General features: G+C 41.9%; 1 protein-coding gene across 5 annotated transcripts; it reads right to left on the reverse strand.

Moving 5' to 3' along the window:
- Nucleotides 1-1,411: 1,411 nt before the first annotated feature.
- On the reverse strand, nt 1,412-21,312 carry THAP9 (THAP domain containing 9). Of its 5 annotated transcripts, none has more exons than XM_062198571.1 (5): nt 21,136-21,312; nt 16,397-16,592; nt 14,803-15,106; nt 12,838-12,988; nt 1,412-4,816 (listed from the first exon to the last, which is right to left on the reverse strand). In XM_062198571.1, exons 1-5 carry the CDS (start codon nt 21,219-21,221, stop codon nt 2,896-2,898), a joined length of 2,658 nt encoding a protein of 885 aa, XP_062054555.1. In that variant the 5' UTR covers nt 21,222-21,312; the 3' UTR covers nt 1,412-2,895. The 5 variants fall into 5 exon arrangements, with proteins under 5 accessions (XP_062054555.1, XP_062054556.1, XP_062054553.1 ...); XM_062198572.1 differs by having other exon boundaries at nt 1,413-4,816; nt 21,142-21,312; XM_062198569.1 differs by lacking the exon at nt 21,136-21,312 and adding an exon at nt 20,305-20,543 and having other exon boundaries at nt 1,413-4,816.
- Nucleotides 21,313-21,331: the final 19 nt, after the last annotated feature.

A 21,331-nucleotide genomic window follows, 5' to 3' on the forward strand; every position in this document is an offset into this window, starting at 1 on the left:
AAAAAAAAAAATTCCCACCCTTTTACCCATTTTAAAATTGGTTGTCCTTTGATTATTGAGTTAAAGTATATTCTAGTTATGTCCTTTATTAAATGATTTGCAAAATTCTCGATCGTTTTTCACTTTCATGATGGTATCTCTTTGAAACACAAGTTTCCAGTCCTGATGAGGTCTGATTTTATTTTCCTTTATTGTGAGGGTGACATCTAAGAAACCACCAACTAATCCGTCTGTTACCCTATTTTCTTCAGAGCTTTCTAGATTTACCTCTTACACGTAGGTCTTTGAGTTCTTGTGAGTATGGCTACCCAACAGTACTAGTACTACTTAGAAATTAGGAAGGATACATTTGAATTTTTTTTTTTTTTTTTTTTGTGAGAGGCAGATAGGGAATCCCCATCTGCTGGTTCATGCCCCAGATACATGTAGTGATGGGCTGAGCCAGGCCAGCACCAGGAACCAGGAATAAAACCCAAGCCTCCCACCGGGGTGGCAGGAACCTACTTACTTGAGCCATCATCACTGCTGCCTCCCAGGGTCTGAGTTGGCAGGAAGCTGACATTAGGAATCAGAGCCAGGAATGGAAACCAAGCACTCTCATGTGGGAGGCAGGTATCTTAAACTTGGTTAAACATGGTCTCTTCCTGTCTTCTTTTTCATATCAAGTTTGTTTTTTCTTTGGTTTTGTTTTCCTAGAGACAGAGCAACAGAGAGCTCCCATCCACTGGTTTACTCCCCAAACACACACAATAGCTGGGGCTGGAACCAGGAGCGCCAACCATGACTTCCATGTGGGTGGCAGGGTCCCAGGTACTTGAGTCACTACCACTGGCTCTCCAGGTCTGCATTAGTAGGGAGCTGGGATCAGCAGCCAGAGCTGAGGATCGAACCCAGTACTTCAATGTAAGATGAGCATTCTAACCAGCTCAATGACTGGGCCTAGAGCCTGCCCTAGGAAGGCAGGTTTTTTAAAGGAACTCATTTTCCTTTCATGAGTAGAAATTATAACCAAATCACCCTAATCACATCAAATGTGAATAACATATTTCACTGTCAAGCATATCATACCAAGTAAATCCGATATAAGACTTAGAAACCTTTCACAGGTGCAAGGGACATTAGCTGTGCTAAATGTAAGGTGGAAATATTCTTGTCTCCAGCATCTGTCCTCCCTATTTATCCAGCATTTAAGGGAACAATGCAAAAATACCTACTTCTTCAAATACAAAACATACTAGCATTGTCAAGCACAACAGCAAAGAGCATTAGACATTACAGACGTGGACCTAGTTTAAATAAAGACCAGGTACAAAACTTGTACTTACATACAGTTAAAGGTGGTGATTTATGAGCAGGCTCTTTAAATAAGGTTTACTTAAAATTGATTTTATCGGCAAAAAAAAAAAATAACAAAATTCAGACTTCTCAGCAACAGGTCTTATATAAATGTAGTACAACACTGGTTACATTTCAAAACTTAAGCCTTTGTGTTGAGGTAAACAAGCATACCAAAATATTCTTTTTTTAAAAAAACTTAATTTAAAAGGCAGAAATAGTGACACAGATCTTCTGTCCGCTGCTTCCCTCCTCAAATGCCTGTCACCAGGGTTCCCATGTAGAAGACAGGGATCCAAGTCCTCGAGCCGTCACCTGCTGCCTCCCAGGGGGCGCATTAGCAGGCAGCTGGATCAAAACCGGAGGTGGAGCAGGAACCCAAGCATTCTGATGCAGGACGCAGGGATCCTAAGTGGTGCTTGACCTCTAGGCCAAAGGCTTTTTCCTCGTATACTCAACTTTTACCTCATTTCTTTTGCCATTTAAAATTTTCAAACATTTAATGACAAAATGACATTTTACAAACACAAGTGAATGTGTGTTTCTTTCTTCTTTTATTCACTAAAATATTCAGCTTTGGGAAAGTACCTGTACGTAGGTTCTTTTAATTTACTTTTTAAATCTGAGTGAGACAGTGGAGAAAACTTTCCTTAAGATGCTTCCATCTTCAGATTCAGTTTCTTCCAATTTCTGAAACATCCACTGTATGTTGGTTCCTGTCCTTTGGCAAGTTACTGACATGTGCAGTGATATTCCAGTATTAGTTCAACACTGAATATATGTGTAACATTACCTTAGCCCTCGCAAACACAAGTAGACCTGAGAGAGGGCCAAGCGGAAATAAAGGCGTCCTCTGACTTTCTGATGAGCCCCAGGCTCTTCCAACAGGAGTCAGGTTAAGTGATCACCTTCTCTTATTTAAAAGGAGTATTTCGAAGTCCAGGACTCAGGCAGTGAAAACTGTGTTCCTACGTCCTTCCCAGACTACACTACAGCTCGGTTGCAGCACCAGAACAATCCGTGACCATGTACTTAACCTTCTGCCTAACAGAGCAGAAGTACTTTCATCTTAAGGTATCCTGAGCCCAGGAAGTTTTGTGGTATGTGACATTTGGCTTCAGCCTGATTTCCAAATCACAACTTAATTTTTATTTTTAGATAAAGATTATTTCCAAGGTTCCACAGGTGTTCTGTTAATAATCTTAAAAATCATAAACCAAAGGTCTTTTAGGAAATGTAGTCTGTCTGTTCTGTCTTACAGTCGTATCTTCAAAGACAGAACCTATTGGTCAGGTCTTTCCCTCCAGACTTATTGCTTTCTACATTTTGGAAAACTCATAAATGCCACAGGCCATACCAAAGTATGAGAGATCTTTATGATATGCATTAGGAATTCCATGTCAGAATTGCAAATTATTCACTGCGCAGAACAGTTAGTTGCTAATATGGTGACATGAACTTCACCAAGTGTAAAGTATGTTCATAAAAACGCTAACACATTTCTGGTCTCATTTGAATGGGTATCCACCATTACTTAGCAAATGTCTGAATTTACTGTTATTAGCCAAACTTGAACATGTGTGACCCAATAATGACCAGTTTTCTTGGTAAGGTTCTCATTTCAGGTCTTTCTGAGTGATGTTTTAAAGGGACCCGAGCTTCATCTTTAGCTCTGATGTTTAAGAAACAGATAATTATATCCTTCAGCAATTTTACAAAGTGGTTGATGGCACATGGTTCTCCCTCAAAAAGATGCTCATCTAAATCCACAAAAAGAGAAAGGTGCCCCAAAAGCTCATGTAGTATTTTCTGCTGAAGATAAGATTCTCTCTGTTTAGGCCCTAGTTCAAACACTGCCGTGTTTAAATGGCTTCTTACAACCTGCTCACAGGTATTTATGACTCGGCAGAGACTTTGTGAAGGCAAATACGAACCACTCTTCCTGTTAACACGTAACAGTGACCCAATTTTAGAGGCTTTGAGGTCTGATGTGTACAGAGCATTGACGCAGTCCTCACAAGTTAACAGAGCTGATAATTTATTTGCAATGTAACCGGCACAAGAGATGAGATTTCGCCTATGATCTGACAGGTCTAGTAGTGCTGCACTTAGTGAACAACTAGACCAGTCCCGGTAAACATCTTCTTTAGGAAAGAGAGTCCTGACGGCCCTGATGCCATACTGACGCTGAACCGTGCGAAGGGTCAAGTCTTTCCTTCGTGCAATTGAAATGTCAAAGGTGCTTACTTCACTTAGAAAAACTTCATCTTGATCTCTGTATCTGCTCTCCACATTATGGTAAGCCGTCTGGAATGCCAAACAGGTAGGACTGGCACTGTTTACTAACACCTGCCTAAGCATCTTCAGAAATAATTCCAGATGATCTTGACTGAATTTGTAAGTCAGAAGATATGGAAAAGGCATGACCTTTGGGAAAACATAATTGTGGTAGAGCCATTTTAAGCTCTCAGCATTAAGCAAAAATCCCAGGAATCCTAGTTTTTGCTTACCTTTAGTGATTTGATTATTGCTAGTGTCAGAGAATGTAACAAAAACAGTTTTGGCTTCCATTAATACACGATTTATTTTACTAAAAGTTTCAGGCAACAGAGGTCCTTTAAGTCCCTTTCCATAACAGTTCCTACTATTAAAAATGTCAAATAGCTTACTAATTAGACGTAAAAACTTGATGGTACCAATGCAGTTTTGAAAAGCAGGCAGGCCTAGTGACAGCAAATATTCTAACGCACGGGCAACACTCTCACTAAAGACTTGGGCAGCACAATTCATTTTCAGTATATGTTTCTGCGAATTTGCAAGTTTACTTGGGAGTCTTCCAATACCTAATAACTCCTGTTCCTCCAGTGCTACTAACTCTACAAGGTGCTGCCATTGTGCTGTGCCGTTCATAAACTGAATGGTTTGAAAATTCTGAAACGCATTTCTTACTAATCTCAGCAAGTGGCAAGAATCGAAGAAGTATGCAATCTGCTGGCTAGAAGATGAAGGGTGCTGAAACGTACACTTCATGTTGCCTTCTTCAATACATATCCCCAACGCTTTCGCCATTTGAACACTGTGAGCTGCGGCATCAGACGTAACAGCCAGAACTGTGATCCCTGTGTCACTCAGTTTGCCGATAGTCAGACGAAGTAGCTGAGCTTGCAAATATCCAGATGCTCTGTTTACAAAAAAATAACCTAGAGGTGTTCTCCAATGGCCATAAATACCCACTGCCATTAACAAAACAGTTTCTGAGGCAAGTGGTGTTTCATCAGCGTCCAGTTTTCCAAGGCCAAAATCCATGAAACCTTGCAAACTCTGACTGCTCGGATCCCACTGAAGTTGTTGCTTGAGAGAGACACTTTTTATGATCAGTGAACAATATTTATACAGCTGGTCTCCATTCTCTACTCTTCTTTGAAGGAAAGAAAAAATGTTGCTGTTGAAACCTGGACTGGGTTTGCATTTGGATAACCACCTAGAAAATACACAAAGAGAAAAATATAGAAATTGAATGAAGAAATAAAAAAATAAAAGGGAAACATGCCTTAAGTGGTCTAAAAAATCCTCTAGAAATAAAGCCAACTAGCCAAAATCTGCAAGCATTTTCAAGCATACATTTATACAGTTACAACGAAATAGCCAAGAGAACAGAAAAGCTTGGAAACACAAAACAGTATTTTATGATGCAAACATACTATAACATGACTGGTAATTTCTCATTCATTCTTCAGAAAGTATACAAATCAATTACGCAGTCTGTTCTAATTTGTACACCATCCATCAATCTTACCTATAAATTCACTGAAATGAGAATACTGTTGAACGGGAAGGAACCGCTGAGAACATCTAGTTCATCTGCCTTATTTTACAGAGTAGGAAACTGGGACAGAGGGAGAAGTTAGGCGAGGTGGTCCTACTGTGCTGCCAGTTAGGAATACTTGCACAACCCAGTGCAATGCTTTTATCACTTCTTACAGCACCAAACCATGCCTGTAGGGACACTAATACAACGGTACCTCAGGAGTCCTTTCATAAACCGCTGATCTTCCTTATCATTTTGCTAATTATTCTCTCCTACAACTCTTTCGGTCTATCTTCAGAATTCCTCCAATGTGTGCTTCCTAATGTATTGAAGATCAGGACAGAAAACAGATATGATTATTATAATATTCTAAATTAGAAGAAACTGGAGGCTGACAGAGAAACTGAGGTACTCATCTATAACAGAAGTATACTTTCATAATTCAGAGGTTATTTTCTAGGCAGTCAAGGTTTCCTCTTGGACAACTGACCTCTACTTAATGGAGATTTTTATGATAGGGCTTTCCAAATATTTTAGCTATAACCTAATAGTTTCATAAGCAAAACATACTCTTTTTTTAAAAAAGGTTTATTTATTTATTTGAGAAGCAAAATTACAGAGAGATTCAGGGAGAGACAGAGAGGTTTTCCATCTGTTGGTTCACTTCCCAAATGGCCAAAAGGGTCAGGGCTGGGATGATCCAGAGCCGGGAGTCAGGAGCTTCTTCCTGGTTTCTCATGTGGGTGCAGGAGCTCAGGGACTTGGGCCACAGGCAGGGAGCTGGATTGGAAGTGGAGCAGCCAGGATGTAAACCGGCACCCATACAGGATGCTGGTGTTGCAGGCAGAGGCTTAACCCACTATTCCACAGTGATGGACCCTAAGCAAAATATACTCTTACTACATGGCATTTACTTTCACATGTATGAAATACATACACTCTATGTGGCAATACTGATACACTAAACTGATTTCATGATACACAAATGGCTTTGAAAAAAAATGGTAATAGAATACAAAATCTATCCTTTGACAATAAATTGCTTATAATCTATTTTAAGAGACAAATAAATGCATTTATTGGTGGTTGTATTTAATTATTTATTCCAAAAATGTATTTATTTATTTGAAAGGCAGAGCCACAAGAGAGAGTGGGAGAGAGAGAGAGAGAGAGGGAGAGAAAGAGAGAGAGATCTTCTATCCACTTGGTTCATTCCACAAATGGCCATAATGGCTGGGACTGGGCCAGGTTAAAGATAGAAACCTGGAACTCCATCCTGGTCTCCTACATGGGTAGCAGGGGCCCACGTACTTGGACCATCTTCTGCTGCTTTCCCAGGCTCATCAGCCGGGAGCTGGATCAGAAGTGGGGCATCCAGGACTCAAACCAGTGCTCATAAGGGATGCTGGCATTGTGGGCAGCAATTTAACCAGCTGTGCCACAACCCCATTACCTGCTGTGTTTCAGAAGAGGACAAAAATAGTGGATGATGAGAAAGCAGTACAGTGGTGCTACAGTGCACTAGCATGTTGAAAACCCTTCACAATTATGTCACCAAATTATAATTAAATTTTTTGTGTTAGGATCTCAAATCAACACCCAAAATGCAAATTTGCATATGCAGTAAGGATGTAATGCAACTACTTGATGCCTTTATGTAGAAGTTTTACTCTAAATGAGTCTAAACAAAACAAAACAAAACAAAAAACAGGCATTTGGCATGGTGGCTAAATCACGGCTTGGAATGCCTGTGTTGGAGTCCTGGGTACTCCACTTCCCATTCAACTTCCTTTTAATACGCACCCTGGGAGGTAGCAGATGATGGTTCAAATAGCTGGGTCCTGGCCATTTATGTGGAAGATCCAGATGAAGTTCTGGGCTCCTGGCTTGAGCCTGACCCAGCCTCAGCTATTGTAGGCATTTGGGGAGTGAATCAGCCAATGGCTGCAACAGCTGGGGCAGCTCCAACCAGGGGAGATGGCAGGATCCAAGTACAAGAACCATCATCTGCTGTTTTCCCAGGCTCATTAGCAGGAAGCTGGATTGGAAGCAGAACAGATGGGACTTGAACTCACCCTCTTATGGGAAGCCAGAGTTGCAACCTAAGGTTTAACCTGCTGCACTACAACACTGGCCTGTCTTACTCACTTTTGAATCTTTTAGATCATCTATCTATAGGGCAAGTTAATTTAATTTACTAAACTGTCATGAATATACACATAGAATGTTAGGAACAAAGAAAATATAAATAGTAACAATTGTGCCAGCACTTTCTATGACTACAACCAAACAAAATCACTGTTATAAAAAGCAAAGCTAAGTAATTCCAAGGAATTTGTAACAATGATTTACTGTAAGACTCAAAGTACTAGAGTTATAAGAAGGCCAGTTCTGAGAAAGTTTTGAACATAAGGAATTCAGGGAGAACTGAGAAAGGATCTAACAGAGAAAACCAGAGTGGTGTCTGATGTAGCTAAGAATAAGAAAACGATGGGCCGGCACTGTGGCACAGCAGATTAATGCCCTAGCCTGAAGCACCGGCATCCCATATGGGCACCGGTTCTAGTCCTGGCTGCTCTACTCCAGTCCAGCTCTCTGCTGTGGCCCGGAAAAGCAGTAGAATATGGCCCAGGTCCTTAGTCCCCTGCACCCATGTGGGAAGACCTGGAAGAAGCTCCTGGCTCCTGGTTTCGGATCAGCGCAGCTCTAGCCATTGCAGCTAATTGGGGAATGAACCAGTGATGGAAGACCTCTCTCTCTGCCTCTCCTCTCTCTGTAACTCTGACTTTCAAGTAAAAATAAATAAAGCTTTAAAAAAAAAAAAGAATTAGAAAAAGATGAAATTAGTGAATGAAGTACCTATCTAAACAAAGCAAAGTTGTTTTTTTTTTATATTTAAGTCTGGCTTGGCTTGTCCTCATCAAATCTAATTGCTGGCCATCTAATTGTTGCTCCATCACTATGGAGGAAAAACAATCATGTTGACTATAATTCTGGTGCTTTGTTTTCCCAATTTTTTGCTTCCCTGGTCTTTGAGCTAACTATTCACATTTTTTTCCCCTTTCTCCCCAATTTTTTTTTATTTTTATTTTTTGACAGGGAGAGTGGATAGTGAGAGAGAGAGACAGAGAGAAAGGTCTTCCTTTGCCGTTGGTTCACCCTCCAATGGCCACTGTGGCTGGCGCGCTGCAGCCAGCACATCGCACTGATCCGAAGCTGGGAGCCAGGTGCTTCTCCTGGTCTCCCATGGGGTGCAGGCCCAAGCACTTGGGCCATCCTCCACTATACTCCCGGGGCCACAGCAGAGAGCTGGCCTGGAAGAGGGGCAACCGGGATAGAATCCGGCGCCCCGACGGGGACTAGAATCTGGTGTGCCAGCGCCGCTAGGTGGAGGGTTAGCCTGTTGAGCCACGGCGCCAGCCTCTCCCCAAATTTTTAATGTCTCCCTCCTCAACTCTCAGCTGATGATTTTATTTAATTGATAAAACAGAAGCAATCCAATAAAAACTGTCTCTTATCACCAAATCTGTTAACTACTGTCTGGATAGTCACTTTTCTTTCTGTTTCAATGACTGGACTGTCCCTGTTCCGTTCAGATTTTCCTCCACAACAGTGGTGGATGTTATCCTACTACAAGCATACTTTCTTTAGAGCATCACCAATTTTCTTTTTTCTACAGGATCCCTCCCGCGAGCATGCAAACACACTGGAACCCCAACAGACATCCTCCACCAACACATGTTCCCTTCCAGCTTCACACTCATTTTACAGTTCTCCTACAGAGTCCACGATCGTTTTCTCTGCTTCATCACCTGCCAGTCTCTTTTGGACCCCACCTGAACTATGTTTACCTCTCTACTACTCCACTGTAGCTGCTTTTGTCTTAGTTACCAATGACTGCCATCTTGAAAAAAATCAAAGGTCAATTCTCTGTCCACTTACCTGATCTCCCAGCAGCATTTGATTTAGTGGACTACTCCCTCCTTGACATACTTCCTACACTTGGCTTCCAGGCTACCGTAGTCTCCTCATTTAGCTCCTGCTGCACTGGCTGCTTCTGATCGATATGTATTCAATCAATGAATAGCAAATATAATCACTTTTAAGATCTAATACCTAAGCAAAGCTGTGTTAAGAACAGATACAGGGGGGCTGGCGCTGTGGCTTAGCAGGTAAAGCCACAGCCAGCATCCCATGTGGGTGCCAGTTCGAGTCCCGGCTGCCCCACTTCCGATCCAGCTCTCTGCTATGGCCTGGGAAAGCAGTAGAAGATGGCCCAAGTCCTTGGGCCTCTGAACCCATGTGGGAGACTGGAAGAAGTTCCTTCCTAGCTCCTGGTTTCAGATTGGCACAACTCCAGCTGGTGTGGTCAATTGGGGAATGAGCCAATGGATGGAAGACCTCTTTCTCTCTGCCTCTCCTGCACTCTGTATAACTTTTTCAGATAAATAATTCACTAAAAAAATTTTTAATGGGAAAATGAATGTAAATGTAATAAATACAAATATGTTTGGCCATTCAGACATTTTTAGGATAAAATCTAAATATGAATAGGGGTAGGCACTGTGGCTTAGTGGGTAAAGCTGCCACCTGAGTGCTAGTATCACATATGAGTACCAGTTCGAATCTCAGCTGCTCTACTTCCATTCCAGCTCTCTGCGGTGGCCTGGGAAAGCAGCAGAGGATGGCCCAAGTCCTTGGGCCCCTGCACCTGCACGGGAGACCGGGAGGAAGCTCCTGGCTCCAGATAGGCACAGTTCTGGCCAGTGTGGCCAATTGGGGAGTGAGCTAGTTGATGAAGATCTCTCTTTCTCTCTGCCTCTTGTCTCTCTGTTTCAGATAAATAAATAAATCTTTTCAAAAAAAAATTTAATGAGAAAATGAATGTAAATGTAACCAAACACAAATGTCTGACCATGCAGACATTTTTAGGATAAAGTTCAAGTATGAATAGTGGTAGGTGCTGTGGCGTAGCAGGTAAAGCTGCTGCCTGAGTGCCAGTATCACATACGGGAGTTGATTCAAGTCCCAGCTGCTCTACTTCCAATCCAGCTCTCTGTTGTGGCCTGAGAAAGCAGCAGAAGATAGCCCAACTGCTTGGGCCCCTCCATGCGAGTGGGAGATCCAGAAGAAGCTCCTGGCTTCTGGCTTCAGATTGGCCCAATTCATCCCTTGTGGCCATTTGGGACATTCTAGTGGATGGAAGATATCTCTAACTCTTAAAAAAAAAAAAAAATGTATGTACTAATAACATACGGCCATTACGACAAAATTTTATTGAAAGTTTTAAAAAATATCTGGGAGGGGCCGGGGCCGTGGCTTAACAGGCTAATCCTCCACCTTTCGGCGCCGGCACATCGGGTTCCAGTTCCGGATGGGGCGCCGGATTCTATCCCAGTTGCCCCTCTTCCAGGCCAGCTCTCTGCTACGGCCCGGGAAGGCAGTGGAAGATGGCCCAAGTCCTTGGGCCCTGCACCCGCATGGGAGATCAGGAGAAGCACCTGGCTCCTGGCTTTGGATCAGCACGATGAGCCGGCCACAGCGGCCATTGGAGGGTGAACCAACAGCAAAAAGGAAGACCTTTCTCTCTGTCTCTCTCTCTCACTATCCACTCTGCCTGTCAAAAAAAAAAAAAAAAAAAAAGATATCTGGGAGGATATACACCAAACTGCTTACAACAGTTGTTTTGTGACACTAGGAGAAGTGAAGTATTGTGTATTTCACTTTCTTTTTTTTTTTTTTTTCTTTTGTTTTTCTTTTTTTTGTGTATTTCACTTTCTGGTACTTATCTTCTTATATATTATTTTAATGTACCAGAGTTCCAGCCAAAGTAGCCAAAGAAACAAGCAGCTGTTTTGCGTACCAGAACTGGAAACTTAAATACCTAACGTCATAGCAAAGGTCACAAAATGCAAGACATGAAGAGAGAAAAGGTGAGTGTGAGCTGAATTGCCTGGGAAGATTCAATCTAGACGCTGACAAAGAACAATGGGAAGTGACGAAAACCGTGAAAGACAAAAAAGGCAAGAAGTCTTACATGAACCATGGTGAAAAACCAGTCAGCAACGCTTTACATAGAGCAAGTACAGAAGAGAGGACTATATTAAGAAAGGCACAAAAGAAATATCAATGCAGTATCTTATAAAAATATTTCTGTGTAGCAGAAAGTTCACATTTACAAGTAAGTGTAATATTTAGTCTGAGTGGTAACAGTCATATTATAGGATACAGTAGGTGCCCTTATATACAAATGTTCATCTCAACTTACTAAATAGCAATGACAACCATACTTGATCTTACCCAAAAGGCCAAGAAGTGTTAACAACTACAATAAAAAAATGGAAATAATACAAAGGTCCAATAACTGGAGAACACCAGAGTTAAATAGCAGAGAACTACTTGACATTATGCAGCCATTAAAACTTGTTTAAATAGAGAGTTCAAAATAACACAGATTAAAAAGCACATATAATAAAATAAAAAAAAAAAAAAAGGCAATCTGGCAATTTATATACCAAAGATCACAACTACGTAAAATCCAGTAAGTCTAAGCTCAGACAAAAGACTGGAAGGAAATACTCTAAATGTTAACAGCAATTGTTTATAAGAACATAATAACTAGGAACAATGAATAAATGTTCCTTCCTTTTCTCATTTTTTTCATTAGTCATATTTTAATTCAATTTCATCTCATTTCAATTTAATTTAATCTCATTTATTAAAAAAAAAAAAAAAAGATTCTGTAAAACCAGTGACAAAGGCTAGTTCTGTTGGCTTAGCTGTGATGTCAGCACCCCATATAGATGCAGGTTCAAGTCCTGGCTGCTCCCCTTCCGCTCCAGCTTTCTGCTGAAGGCCTGGGAAAACAGTGGAGGATAGCCCAAGTCCTTTGGCTCCTGCAACTACGTGGGAGACCCAGAGTGGGCTCCTGGCCCCTGATTGGCTCAACCGCTGCCGTTGTGGCCGTTTGGGGAGTGAATCAGAGATGGAAGATCTCTCTCTCTCTGTCTCTCAAATAAATAAAATAAATCTTGAAAAAAAAATTTATTGCCTTGAGTGTCTCCAACATCTGGGAGATACAAAAAAACTTGTCAGGACTATGTGTCTTCATTTTTTTTTATGATTTATTTATTTATCTGAGAGGTAGAGTTTTAGAAAGAGAAAGGTCTTCCATCTGCTGGCTCAGCCCCCAAAATGGCAGTAGTGGCCACAGCTGAGCCAATCAGAAGCTAGGAGTTTCTTCAGGGTCTCCCACCTAGGTACAGGGACCCAAGGACTTGGGCCATCTTCCACTGTTTTTCAGGACATAAGCAGAGAGCCAGATCAGAAGAAGAGCAGCCGGGACACAAACTGGCATGCATATGGAATGCCGGTGCTGCAGGTGGAGGCTTAGCCCATTGTGTCATGACACTGGCCCCTATGTGTCTTCATTTTATTGGTGAACATTTTACTGTTGTAAAATAATGCATAAATGCCACCTAGAAGCTTTTATAAAATGGGCTAATAAATAGGAGTATGAGGCCATTTCAAAAAGATTATGGAAAATTAAGTTAAAAGATAATTTTATTTTGGGGCAAAAAATTTTGAAATGCATACATTTGAGCATGAATACTAAAAGCTTTAATGTATAAAATACAATCCAAGAACACCGTATCTGTTTCATTCATTTAACATCTAAAGAGGAATTCACTTACGTTCTGAGGATGGAAGAATGAGGCAGCTGAAGAATCTTTCTTACATAGTCGTAGACTTTGCTGCTGCACAGGTAGAGTGTACAAGCAAACTGTTTCATTTCTGTAGAGTACGCAGCTGCGTCCTTCCAGTCATGTAGCTCCCAGCGAAAATCTGTTAAAGTTACGTTTATTTATTAAGATTTATTCATTCATTTGAAAGGCAGAGTTACAGAGGCAGAGAGGCAGAGAGAGAGAGAGGTGTCTTCCATCCGCTGGTTCACTCCCCAAATGGCTGCAATGGCTGGAGCTGAGCCGATCTGAAGCCAGAAGCCAGGAGCTTCTTCTGGGTCTTCCGCAGGGGTGCAGGGGCCCAAGGACTTGGGCCATCTTCCACTGCTTTCCTAGGCCATAAGCAGAGAGCTGGATCAAGAGAGGAGCAGCTAGGACTCAAACCAGCGCCCAAATGGATGCTGGCACCTCGGGCTGCAGCTTTATTCAGTCCACCACAGCACCAGCCCTACATTTATTTATCAGATTTATCATTTATTCGAAAGGAAGAATTATAAAAAGAGGAAGAGACACAGAGAGAAAGATCTTCCATCTACTGGTTCCCTCCCCAAATGGCTACATGATAGGGTTGGGCCAAGTGGAAGTTGGGGGCCAAGAGCTTGTTTCGGGTCTCCCAAGTGGGTGCAGGAGCCCAAGCACTTGTGCCATGCTCCACTGCTTTCCCAGGTACATGAGCTGGGAGCTGGATCAGAAGTGCAGCAACAGGGACATGAACTACCGTACATATGGGAAGCTGGTGTCCCAGGTGGCAGCTTTATCCACTCCGCCACAAAGCTAACCCTGACATTTATTTACTTTTGTGGTGAAACATTGAATAGTAACATTTACAGGAACAGATCATATCTGGATGTAAAATACACTGGCCATAAAAAATGTGACAAATTTAGTCATATTTTAACTCTAGTTATTCGGATATTAACATCTCGTATAGGGTCCCTTGACTATTTATCATGGATCATTTTGCTACCAAAAGGGACAAAAACATATTCAACTTGATTCATGTTTTATTATTCATTGGCAGCCAGACTGGAAGATTTTAAGAGGAACAGGAAAGTAAATTAAATAACTGGATAAAATTAAGTCTTGGGCTTATGATATTAATTTGTCTTATTTGTTCCCAAGGTTACCACTCACTCAAAGGTGAAAATTAGATAGGAGCGACATTTTCTAGGGACAGGGTAAGGGTACTACTTATATTGAACAGAAATGCCTACCATGGAGAGAAAAAAAAAAAACCTCTGTTCCTGGTGGCGTCCCCTATTTCTTTAATCTATTCCCTCCCTCCGGAGACACTCTTCTACAAACAGAATATTTTTTTTTCCTAGAATGTAAGTCCACCATTTCAGCTATTTTCATGAAAGTATAAGTTGGCAACTCTTACTCTGCCCTTCTTCAACATCTTGGCTCACAAAGAGGACCACGTGGTCCATCCATGAATTTGCGCATGTATCTATGCTAGAGAACTTTTAAAGAAAAATAATAGGGACTCACCAAAGAGACTCTGCACATTACATAGTTCGACCCCACTCTTAAAAGACTTTGGTAATAAATTACACAGCAGTTTAAAAACTGCTAACTTCCAATAGCATGGGTGAAAGCTATTATAAAAAAGCAAAAGCCCAGAATAGAAAGCTGTGTAAACCACATGTTTTCATCTCTGTGTGGTGGGGCTATGCGTCGTTTTATCACTTAGTTATTTCTTCTCTTTTCCTAGAATAAACAAGTTAATTTTATAATAGGGAAACCATGAAATATAAAAAGGATTTTGGTTACTTTTCATTCTTCTTGCTTAAATTATTGAGACCTTTCACTTCACAGCTGAAAACATGTTTTCATGGGCAGTAGCAAAGTAAATATTTAATGGCATTGAAAAAATAAGGAGCTATTAAGTATCACATAAAGTATGGGGGGCAATACCTGAAAATTGTGCTCGTAGCAGAAACTCTGTTTCTTCAGAAAGCAGTTTCTCTTCTACAAGTGCATCAATTAACTGTAAGCCCTTTCTCTTCTTGATCATCCTATAGTTTTTTACGGGGACATGTCTTTTTTTGGACACTTGCAGCATTTCCTGCACTTCAGCCAGTTTCTCTGCACCGACTGTCAAAGGTGTCCTTAAACTATAGTTATGGTCCTCAGTAGCAGTCTCTTCGGAATCATCTGGAAGAGGCTGCTGCAGGATTTTCTGTCTTGCTTTACCTTTAGGGCATATACCTTGAGGAACCTATGGCAGAAATAGGAAATGAAAGTTATTTTAGAAATCATCTCACAGATTGCTATAAAAATACCACTGATTACAAAGCACTCACCTGGTTGATGGGGAATTATATATGAAAGGCCAAGGACTCTGAATTTTTCCAATTGACAGTCTATAGAACAGTGTAAACAGTCTTTTTCAGTGCGTGCAAGTATACTGATACATTACTGTGATGCTGAAATCTTCTGAAATGATTAAAGTAACTAGAGAAAAGCGACAGTAATTTGAGAATGCTTCATGGAATGAGTTTTGAATACTTTATTCTTAAAGGATGAGACAGGGAAATTATTTGACCAAAAAGAGAAGAGCGGACAGAGCATGGGCATTGGAATAGACCGCTTTAGGTTGAATCCTAGCTCCCTCTCTTACTTGCTATCGCTTAAGCACTACAATCCTTTGTGTCCTCACCTATAAAATGCAGGTAACAGAGGGTTGTCATGAGGATACAAAATGTCCGAGTGCAAAGCCTGGGCCACTGTAGGCCTTAATACATCATCACTAACACTGATTTTACACAGACACATAAAAGAAGGTTAAGTGTATGTGGTCTGAAAAGAGTTTATTAGAAATGTATGAATCAATTAATAGAAAGCTCTTGGTTGCTATGAGTAAATCTGACACCAACTATGCACTGAGTAGGGCACTGATACAGAACCACCCCAAAAGACAATTGCAATCAGTTAGAAGATGTTAGAGTAAGAACAGTTAGGTGAGTATTGCAGAGTATGTAAAAATTAAAAGTCATGTATGAAAGTTGTGGTTAAAGGATAAAAAGATAAAGACAACTGAAAGAAACATAAGTCTGTAATCCCAGTACTGGTGACTCACTTATAGAAAGTCACATATTTTTCATATATTTCTCCCTGTAGCAATACCAATGTTAGACATATTTTTGGTCAAGATAAATAACTTTGTTGGGAGGGGCCAAAAAGAGTAGATTATTTCAAAGTATTAAGAAAGGTCTCGTACTAAACAAGAGCCTGATTCTAAGGCATTTATACCTTTTGGTTGATTTTTGCAATCAGTTAGTAACTTTTCTGTATGTACAAATGATCTGCATGTATATACTTGAAAAAAAAAAACTCTCCAGAACAGAATGTTATTACATATAGATTTTTAAAATGAATATCAATGCATTTATTATTTTTGGATTTATTTTAAGTCTCAGGATTCTCTGTGCAAATTCTAGCTATGATGTGGGCAATCTTAATTTTTAAACTCTCAAATTTAGCTTTGTTTACACCTAGATTTGAGTACCTTGTGCAGACAAAGAGAGGGCACGGATCCTTTTTTCAGCTTTCTTCTCAAGCCATATGATTCAAAGTCACTTTCTTGAAAATGTTTGGAACATAGCATAGCACATGGTCCTGGGATCCAAATCTTTTTGCTTCTGGGGTCCACACGATTAACAGCCCTGATCCATTTTGAGCGCAGTAAGATATCAGTTGGAAATCTATAGCAATCATATTAAACTTCTATTAACATGAAAATACTAGAGTAATACTATAGTAATATTATACAAACCCATTTATTGAACTGCTTTACATAAAACCCAATTAAAAACTTAATTTACTTATTTTATTTCATTTGTCAAAGCTCTTTGATTTTAAAGCCTAAAAGTTCAACATCTCAGTGATTTTATCTGTTTCAATCTGTGGGGGCAATTCTGCTACTAAGGAGCCTACCATATTCTGTCTTCGCTGCCTACATGGAACAGAATCTGCTCAAATTTAAATGGTTCAAGAACATACGTACCTTTTCCTTTCCCATTCACAAATTCTTTGGTATTTCTCCTTTTAAGAGGTAGAGCCCAATTCCACCAACATTGAGCAGGGGCTGGAGTTAGTGATTTGCTAAAGAACAAACAGGGCAGGAGTAACCCGAGGCTTCCTCCTTGCACTCTCTGCTGGACAGTGTGCTCTGGGGTAGTTATCTACCATGCTACAAACAGCTCTATGCAGAGGCCTACTTGGTGAGCCCTAAGGCCATGTGAGTGAAGCCTTTTTGAAATTAGATCCTTCAGCCTCAATACAAGCTTTGGGATGACTGCAGTCTTAGAGGTACCCTGTAAGATCTAGCTCACTCACTTCTGGCTCTCAGAAATGTGCAAGATCATAATGTTTCCTCTGAATTTTCAATTTGTTATGTAACAGGAAACAAGTAGATTTACTACACTCAATTTTCTCATTTTTGGGAGAAGGCACTATTTTTTCCTAGCCTTGAATATAACATTACCTTGCATTTCTCTATTTTTCAACGCCAGTCAAATTTCTGTTTAGGAACTTACGAAGTAAACATAGTAAAAATCACGGAAGTACTCTTTTTGCTCCCTTCTCTTTGACTTAGAGACAGAATTATAGGTAGCTAGGATGTCTTTTGTGCTCTTTAATATGGATTTTAAAGCATTTAGTCTTTCAAAACAGAGATGACTGACAATTATTACAGAATACAGTAGTATGGCAAAACCTGATTCTCAGGTGCAGTCTCAGGCACCTAGAGAACATAGGGTCAGCAGGGCAGTGGGGACCCTTTCCTGCTGTGTGGTATTAGCCACACCCCTTCATCTTTGAGCCTCCTCCCAGGGCTGCGGAACAAGCACTTTGTACTATCTACAGTTTATTTCCAGGGAACGGCTAATTCCATTTCTGGAACTTCCATTTTGTTGTTCCAGGAAGATGATGCTACTTAACAGAGAGAGAATGAACAGGGAATTGGTTTTCCAATGAAGGTAAAGCAAATCTCTTTTCACCGAGTTATTTTCTAGTGGGAAATAGCATTGTTTAACTTAACTGGCTTGAGCACAATGGGCAAAATTAAATTGGTGATAATTCTTTTAGAGCATTTACCTTGTGCTATAACTATATTTTAAATATTCAGCTTTACAGAGACTCTATAAGGCAGGTTTTTATTCTCTTAGAGGAGGTGAGACCAAGACCAGAGCCAAGTACAGCCACCAATAAACAGCTGAAATTGGATTCATGTCTCCACAGTAGAAAGCCACCTCTGACAGAAGAAAAATCCCAGTCATCATCTCACATCCACACTAAGGAACTGGTTTATACTCTAATAGCATCCTGTTTTCTTTCTCCTTGTGACCAGGCTTTTACAAGACTGGCGGAAATTTACCTTTGGCTCTCTGAACATAAAATATTTTCCAGAATGGTGGGCTAACAAACCCTTTCTACAATAGTTACCTTTGGGGAGGAAGGGAAAGGATTGAGAAGTGAGGCTTTAAGTGCCTGTAGCTTTGTTCCAAGGGGGGTTGTGTGGGATCTGAAACAAGGCAAATGTTAACATTTGCTTAATTCAAGTGATGGGCACAACAGGTGTTTGTTATATATCATTTTCTGTTTGTTAGGCTGTTTGAAACATTGCATAATTAAAACCTTCAAAACAATTCATTTCAACATGATGCAGGCAAAAACAAAATAAACCACACACACACACATACAAAAAAAAAAAAAAAAAACCTCTTATAAGCTTTTGATAGGGCACCAATGCTCTTGACCTTTAGGTAATTTTAACACCACAGCCTCTGTCCTTGCTACTTCATCTACAGCTATAGTGTGGAGCTGGCTTTGGAGGAAATAAAAGAACTAGAGTTGAAGCCTCAATAGGAATCTTCCATGCATAGTGACCACACAGGGCAAATAATTAGGAAATAAAAATAGAAAATAATTACTTGGATCTTACTGACAGCACAAAGCATCAAAAAGTAAGTTCCAGAAAGTTGGAAGAGGAGCACAGAGGTAGCAAGGAGTGGTTATTGATGGACTGGAGAGGCAGCTAGAAGCCAGATCACAGGGGTCTTGTATACCTTAAAAGCTATGGATCCAATCAGTCAGGTCAATAGCCAGGAAAGGGATGTGCGTGCCCTCTTCTGCAGGACAGCATCCATATTTACTTGGGAATTTGATTTTGTAAGTTTTGCCTGATCCTTTAATTATTTTATCAATACAGTACTTTACATATGGATTTTAACAATCACTACACACATTTAAGTGCTCAAGGTTGGTTGGCTGGTTTTTTTATGGAGGGAGCTCCATGATCAGGAAGTCACAGCAGGGCCCGTGTTGTGTCACAGCAGCGATAGCTGCCGCCTGGGCATCCGTTTGGTGTCCTGGCTGCTCCACTTTGGACCCAGCCTGGGAAAGCAGAAGATGGCCCAAGTGTCTGGGCCCTTGCTTCCCACATGCAAGGCCTGAAAGAAGCTCCTGACTCCTGGATTCAGCCTGGCTCTGCTCTGGCCTGGCCACTGTACCACTTGGGGCGTGAATCAGCAGATGAAAGGTCTCTTTCTCTTTCAAATAAATAAATAAATCTTAAAAAAAAAAAAAAGTCACAGCAATGGCAAGTTGTCCAATTCTGCCCTTCCGGTATCACCCCTTTTACCAAGCCCTTACTTCAATTCCTTATTAGAACCCCTTGCTAGGACTAACACAATAGTATGTAACTCCTTTTTCTGTATCTATTCTCTCCTTACAACTTCCTAGCGTCAGCATGACAAAAATGCCTTCTTCCTAATCACGGAGAAACGTGTGTTCATTCAGCCCAAGGGTACAGTAACAGAAACACTGAGGGAATGCAAATGTAATTCAGACTGGGAGGGGTTCCAGGAGGAAAGTCCTCCCGGAGGAACCAGGATTCAGGCTTGGAGACTCTGAAAAGCCTCCAGGGGAACACCAAGAAAAAAATTTGCATTTAAAAGAGAGCTTCCAGGAAACCGGGAAGGTGAAAAGAAGGGGAAAGAACTTGGCCTAGAAGAGCACGGGGCATCTCAAGGAGCAGTCCAAACGAGGACAGGTTAAAAACAGGTCCAGGGAAGGACTAAGAACGCACTAGATCTGGCAAGGCCGCGGGTGACCCTCTGCCATTGTTATTTTATTAGGGCAGTGGTGGCAGGTAGCTGGCTATGATAGGTAGAAGAGCCAGTGGGACTCGGTGTACACAGTTGTGAGGAGCCCGGTTATGAAGGGAGGAGACTGGTAGGGCAGTGAAAGGGGGTACACAGGATAGAGCTGTGTTTAAATGCAGGAGTAACAAGAGGGTGCTTACTGGCTCTCAGCAACTAACAGTAGATAAAGCAGTTTAAAATAACAGTAGGGGAATTTACTGAAGAGAGAACATGGCAAGGGAGACAGGAAGCCATACAACTGCTAACACACCGAGGGCTGGAATCAGTCCTAAGTTTTAAAAAGTGACTGGTGGTGTCGCGGCCTGCAGTGCCAGCATCCCATATGGCCGCCGGTTCGAGTCCTGGCTCTCCACTTCTGATCCAGCTCTCTGCTGTGGCCTGGGAAAGCAGTGGAGGATGGCCCAAGTGCTTGGGCCCATGCACCCGCATGGGAGACCCGGAGGAGACTGCTGGTTCCTGGCTTTGGATCGGCTCAGCTCCAGCCGCTGCGGCCATCTGGGGAGTGAACCAGCGGATGGAAGCCCTCTCTCCCTCTCTCAGCCTCTGCCTCTCAAATAAAATAAATAAATCGGGTCTACCATACATAGTCCAAACTCCTTAATCCGGCAACACAAGTCTTTGCCTCCCACTCCTCTACACTGAACCTGCACTTTCCAACTACTCCCTCTGTGCCCCACTCTTGGCCCAAAGGACACTTCCATGCCCAGATCAGCCAGAATCGGACCGGCCTGGTATGGCCAGGTTAACCGAACTGAACAACCTGCAACGTCAAGGCAGGACAGCCGAAACCTGACGTGAGCTCACCCGGGCCCCTCAGTTCTCCCAAGCCCCCTCCCTCCCCGGTCTCCTCACTGAAAGCAGTAGGAGCACCCAGAGAAAGGCGGGCTTCCTTCCAGGAACCCTGTCAAACGCCACTAGGCAAGCAGCAGGCAGAGGGAGACAGAACCGGCAAACCGGAGCTAAGCAGACCTCAACTTTCTGGGCTCCCCCGCCCCGCGGCGCCCCGCACTGCCCGGCCCCGCCTCGGCCTGCAGCCCGCCAGGCCCTGCGGCGAGAGTGCTGGCTCCCGGGCTGCTCTCACACGCACTGGTGGAAGGAGAGGCCGCGCTCCCGGCTCCGCACGGTGTCCCGCGTGCTGCACCCCACTGCGCAGCAACTTCGGGTCATCTTCTAATTACGTGGGGTTCCGCCTTCGGGGTTCCCGCGACAGCTTGAATCACGACAACTTAGCTCCGCCCGTTGACTCGGCGGCTATGGCCTTTATTTATCCAGGAAGG

This window comes from Lepus europaeus, chromosome 8 (genome assembly GCF_033115175.1).
Source record: "Lepus europaeus isolate LE1 chromosome 8, mLepTim1.pri, whole genome shotgun sequence".
NCBI lineage: Eukaryota > Metazoa > Chordata > Mammalia > Lagomorpha > Leporidae > Lepus > Lepus europaeus.